General features: G+C 31.9%; 1 protein-coding gene across 1 annotated transcript; it reads right to left on the bottom strand.

The window, feature by feature from the left end:
• Positions 1 to 322: 322 nt before the first annotated feature.
• On the bottom strand, positions 323 to 5,800 carry LOC116351280 (ras guanine nucleotide exchange factor R-like; the record flags this gene model as incomplete). The annotated part of the gene is made up of 6 exons (XM_031783361.1): positions 323 to 1,014; positions 1,171 to 1,191; positions 2,525 to 2,771; positions 3,026 to 3,468; positions 3,536 to 3,599; positions 5,295 to 5,800. Coding segments are annotated over 6 exons (1,973 nt in total), but the record flags the coding sequence as incomplete, so codon positions are not given.
• Positions 5,801 to 6,518: the final 718 nt, after the last annotated feature.

Here is a 6,518-nt window from a genome sequence, read left to right as displayed (position 1 = left end):
ACAAATTTATGTGAGCAAAAACCAAATATACAAACAGACAGCGCAAAGGTAAAACAGCCTACTTACATAAGAAACACATGTAAGTAGGCTGTTTTACTTTTGCGCTGTCTGTTTGTATATTTGGTTTTTGCTCACATAAATTTGTATTCGTCTTTTTGCAGAATATTCTGTATGTTATTGTTTTCTTCTTAGGCCGTCATATATAGATAAAAATATTGATTCATATCAATTGTTTAAGAACATTGCCAAGTTACCAAACGTACATATATATGTTTAATAGTATTCAAATATAATAATAAATAAATGCACATAATAATCATACCGATTATACTGAGACCAAGTCCATCCGACCCCTTCTGAAGTTCGACAGGAAAAACGTGCATTTTCTCCACTCGTTTTTCCAATTCATATTCTGCTGAGGCAGCAACGGGGTCAACATCTTCATTTCGACGATCATAATCATTTACTGAGTATGTGGAGAAAACCTTTATTGGACCATTACTGAATTTAATTTTACTGTTTTTCTTAACGAATACTGGGTAATCGAGATCATCATCATCCTCATCATCACAATCTAATAGACCGGGAATCTCCATCCAGAAATTACCATCTTCAAAATAATGCACGCCTGAGTCACTGTATACCTCCTTCGGTGAAATTGGAGGATATTCTGGTATAAAAAATTGATCTGGATCGTTTAATGATAAATATGATCCCTGAATCGAATCAGTTTGATTTGATTCTGAATTAGAATTCAGTTCGTTTGTAGAAGAATGCTCAAGTTTTGATGGTCGTATGCTTTTCGAGCGCGGTGGCTGCGTTGGCAATGGTGGTGGTATTGATTTTATGGATTCAGACGGTGACCTAGTTACATCATTATATGATTGTGAATTTGATTGTTGATCGGCTTCTTCTTTTTTCAGAGAAACTTGACTAGAAACTGAGTTTTCTCGTTGGTGTTGAAGCAATTCCTCAACTTCTCGAGCTTCTTCATCTGATAATATTGACTGTTGTCTGCAATAAATATTTTGATATTGAATTGGTTTTATCTATAAACTTACAAACTTAAAATACTAAATAAGTGTGAGTTGAAAATTGTTGAAAATGTTAGTATACCTCTGCAAACATGTTTGTGTTTGATAATTAATTTATGACACTGCAAGTACTTACCCAATTTTGCTTTCCAAAATTCTGTACTTATAGTTGTCATGATCGAATAGTGTATATCAGTATGTGTAATTTTTACAGTAAGAACATGAAGGGACAAAGCCATATTCGTAGTGTGAAACAAAAGCCAAATTCATAAAAAATTGTATGCATAGTATATTCATTACACATCCCAATTACACAACAGTATTTATTACACATCCCAATTGGGTTCATGCGCAGCAGTATACGTACATTGTATATAAAAGGCACATATATATATGGAAAAAATAAAAAAAAAACATAGCGAAAAGAAGGCATTCGATTAAATACAATAACAAAACTACTTTTTAAAGAAAATAATAAAATAACATATTCATACAAATATACATAGTCACAAATAAATTACTAGATGGCTATGAGTTCATTTCAAGGCAAAAAATCAAGTTGAATATTCGTGTTTTTCAGTTTTATATCACATATCTAAGTTAATCACAACTGAAAAATAAAGACATCAGGTATTATTGATACCACTCAACGAATTGATTCGCATAGAGAAAATTTGGGTAGAATGATGCACTTTTGTTGAAACAGTGTTTGAAAATAAATATAAAATCGCATCTTTCTTCAATATTTTCCCGGGAAAACAAAATGCTACCCAACACTCTCAGTGTACTCAGTGTAATCCGTGTCTCACTCTATCTTCCCTACATATTTCTGAAGCGAAAATCCTACAATGTTAGCAAATCGTTTGTATTGAGACACATCAAATTCAGAACGTTCCTCAACGATGTATAATATTTGGTAAAAATATTTTATTGTTTTTTTGTGCTTCTGTTCAATCAGTAGTGTGAAATTAAAAAAAGGATGAGGGCGAAAATTGAGTCAGTGGAAGTGCCATGAAAAGTCACTTTGAGACGCGCGGCCAAAAATGATTTTCAATGGGCAGTATTTTCAAAATACTATTTTGATTTTTGACTCCCATGAAAGTCAGTTTCACATTGTGGGTGACCGCAACGTGTATTTCACAAGATTTACTTTCTATGCACAGTAAATAGAAAATCTAATATTTTTTATCTGGAGTCCAAATTCCTAATAATGTATGAACACATGCATTGACAAGCAAGAAATATTTGATATGGTAAAGCCAAGATGGTACTTTTAAAAAATAAAGAGATATTTTATTCGTGACACGACCTGGTTGTCAGGCCAAAGACTTATTGAACCACCAAATATGTATATTGCTATAGCAAATTTTACTTATATTTAGTTTTATTTCTATTTGCTGTATAGAGAGAACATCAAACGACAAATATATTTAGCATAATCAATTTTAGACAGTAACACTAATAATTTAATAATAGAATTGTTAACAAACCTAGAACTCAACAGTCGATCAGCCTCGTAAGATGTCATTGCATCTGGTAGATCCTCTTTGTCGCTAGCATCAGCGAATTCTACATTATCTAAGTTGAATGAGGAATCACCATCCGGTAAATGTACATCATCGTCGTTTATATCGAGATCTTTTGTAGCCGAACTATAAATTTGTTCAAACTTTTCGTCAATATCTGACACATTATCATCATTTGGATAACCGTCATCAATGCGATAATTTTGTTTATCTGAAATCAGAAATCGACATTAGTCATTAAATGTGTTATAATGTTTGTATACTGTGTATATTGACTTTTTCTTTTTGGTAGGTATATTTAAAATCATTAATGTGCGAGTACAATTTTCACAAATTCGTAGCAAATAGAAGGTGTATTTCGCTTGTAAAATCCTAGCAAATCACATTACCCTCATAAACACGATTAACACACAGTGCCAATTTAAAAGGCGGTATTTCAAATGTATTAAAATAAAAGTATCATACCAAATGGAGGAGACAAAGACGATGGCTCTGATTTAATGGCGGCATAAACAACAGAATCTGCCACCGGATAGTGTATAGTTCGTTTATCACTTCGTTGGCGTTCAACGCCTCCATTACTAATTCCATTTCCATTGTTGTTTTGTGCCAAATCATAGTTTTCATCACTAAAACACTGTTTACTTTCACTACCGTCGGGATTCAATCGATACCCGAAGTCCACATAGTGTAACGAATGCTGATTGGAATCATCAGTAACATCGATATTATCAAGAGTATTTGGCGTGGATGATGTTGTTTCATGTGAGTAAGCCGGCTTTAATTTCGCTTTTATCTCCGGTGAAGGCTCATTAAATCCACCTTCATCTACGCTGACTACACTTGGAAAATGTGATGATGATGATGATGCAGAGCTTTGAATCGTCACAATCGGTTGTACAAAAGTACTATTTAAATATACAAAACGAGGCTATTATTTATCAATCGTTTGTAAATCAATAAATCCAAACTTACGATCGTTTTGAAGAGAAAATGTCCTCCGTTTGTTGATTCTCTGAATTCAACTTTGATTGACGATCTGTAATAGAAAATGATTACAAAATGAAAACCAGAACTAACCAATGACTTCAAATTAGGGGTGGATCATATGAAGAAATGCAAAAAAAGAATAATACCACGACATTGGCAGAAACGTTTTATGCTCAAACACATTTTGTACAGGTCCAAAATATCATATTTAGTTGTATGTTGTAGAATATTTTTAAATGAATTTATTTTACGTGGATGTAAATCTTAAAATCACTTTTGTTCTCACAATAATCTTTGCATAAAGACACGCTTTTTTGTCTTCAGATATAATTAGTTATTACACACTGTTATTGAGATAATATTAGTTAGTAATATTTATAAAAAATAGGAATTTCAGTCTTTAAAATAATTATACATTGCTCCCGAAAAAAATTTATGAATCGGAAAAAAGGGAAAATATTTGCGAAACATAAATTTTTATTTTGGAAAAAAGTCTGAATTTTGAAAATTTATAATAAAAATCAAAACCAGCCTATTCTGACAAAAACCAGCTAATTCAAAAAATCCTACAAAATCTAAATATTTCACATTCTCAAAAAATACTGGAATTTTTCCTCCTGTAAATTTCTAGTAAATTGGAATACCTTTCAAAATTCTGTCTTAATATTTTCGAAACCCGCGATAGCTTCATAGTATTTATTTATTCAAAATATACCAAAAATATTTAAAGTTTGCTTTAATTCTGCCGCCATTTAAGAGAAAAGGTGTACTCATTATCAATTTTGGATGGTATTATGGAAATAAAACAAAGTGTTACAGCTATGAAGATGCCACTACTAAATAGTAAATACTTGATGTAAATGAATTTCAGCACGATGTTTTTTTTTATTTCTACAAAATAAAACAGCGAAAATTCAGATATATATCTTTAACGGTTTCAAAATGGCGGTTCTTTTGTCTTCATGTACTCAAAACTTCAATCTATACTCTAAAAATACTTAGAAGATAATTTTTTTTTTCAAATGACACATTTATTCATATCAAGGATAATGTTGAAAATCTTAATATGCGTTGATTTCATATGTAATGAAAAAGCTATAGCTAGCGTTTACTTCGCTACGCCTGCGTATTTAAGTTTTATTCTTTCAATATGCTTCATACATTAGGAAAAAAAACACAATCATCTTGAATATCATATAGTGCACTGTTTCCTTTTTCTTCATTTTCAATGATGTTTTATTAACTGTTTAATTGCCATTTAACTAACTTTATAAGATTTAGTTCACACAAAAAATAAATTTATATAATGTTTTTTAAAAATTCAATGGCAGTTTTTCTATTTGATGAGTATGAATAAATTCGCGATCACATTAGAAGACATTGTACGAACACATGCGATCGAATAGACTGAAAACTTGATCACAAAGTGTGCACAAGTCAAATACAAAAATAAATGACCGGCAAGGCGAAAATGTGTTGTCGCTATTTATTCATCAACTGACACCAGCACAGCTATTCGTGCATATTGTGTGAACATAAGTCGACCTCAGACTACTAGTATTATTTGCGTATAACATAGAATAATTTTCAATACAAACGTACTAAGATATTTATAATTTTCTTTCTTCTTTGCATCAGAAAATAGTAAGGATAAATTAAGTGAATATGGAAATATTCCGAATATTGCATGAAAACCAAATAATTTTACGCGTTTCTTTTACAATTGTTTTGATTTTAAACTTACATTCAGTGATGATTTCGTCGTATAGATCTGTTTTTTCGTTTGATTCATTTTCTTGCTTCTCATCCTCTGTATTATTTGGACTCGATAATCCCGAAATGCTAAGACCAGAGCTTGGTGATGAGCTAATTGGTTGGACTTGATGTGACGTAAATGATGTATCAATGGAATATTTTCTAACCTCGGCGTATTCAACAGATGTAGCCGAATTGGTGGATTCTTCAATTAAATCAATTGAACGCTTTCGTCTTTCGGGTAGCTCTACAATATTGTTTGCAGTTTCTGCTGTTGACACTGAAGTTGTTTGTTTTATTGGACTGGCGTTACTAGAAGATCGTGATGAATGACGTGGTTTTACATCGGGTGGAATGGATGAAGATAACTGTCGAACGGGTGGACTTGGAGGTGGTGAAGATTCAGGAGATACCGAAGTATCAATTGATTTTGAAGAAGAACGATTACGTTGTAACTCTTTAGTAACATGTTGTGTTTGGGGCACATTCGAAACTCTAATTTCATTATTGGAAAATAAGTACAAACAAGAATTATAATCATTTTAAGTAGGAACAAACCAAATTTTTATAAAATATTTAAAAACCAGATTTACCACAGCAATGAAATCCCTACTATACTTCAAAAAGAGCTAGATGATGACGACAGTTGTGATGGGATTTTTAAATTTATTTGAACGACGCCATGTTACTATACTAGTCCATTATAACGTACATGTAACAGAAGAAGCACACAGTCCATGTCCACGATAGTGGACATAAATGATTTTAAGAATATATATGCAACCGTCAATGTGAACTAGATTGAATTTGGAAACATACGATGAAAATGACTTACAAAGTGTGTTTCAAAATACTATGACTAGTGTCGACATCATTCTGACTCAAAATTTTGACATTGAAAATACATGTAATGGGTGTTACCGTTTCATTGCTGCGAAATTTACAAAATTTTTTTGTAATTTTTTTCGTACATTGTAAATTTCACTGTGCGTCATTTTTTAACTTTTAAAATGTGACAGAAACGAGACCCACCGTTTTTACATAATTTGGGTATGCTGATTTCAATGGCATCACCCGTTTTTCTCTATCACGTCAGGATTTTCCACAATTTTCCTAGAGAGTTTTCCGGAAAACCAAAATTGGCTGTTTATACTCTAGTAACATTTTGAATTCATGCAATATCCCAGAGTGGTGACCTATCAGGCGTTGTAGT

Source organism: Contarinia nasturtii, unplaced genomic scaffold (genome assembly GCF_009176525.2).
Source record: "Contarinia nasturtii isolate CC-2019 unplaced genomic scaffold, AAFC_CNas_1.1 Cnas_scaffold_5107, whole genome shotgun sequence".
In the NCBI taxonomy this organism is placed as follows: domain Eukaryota; kingdom Metazoa; phylum Arthropoda; class Insecta; order Diptera; family Cecidomyiidae; genus Contarinia; species Contarinia nasturtii.
The sequence above is the reverse complement of the archived record's forward strand: the minus strand, read 5'-3'. Positions and strand labels throughout refer to the sequence as shown.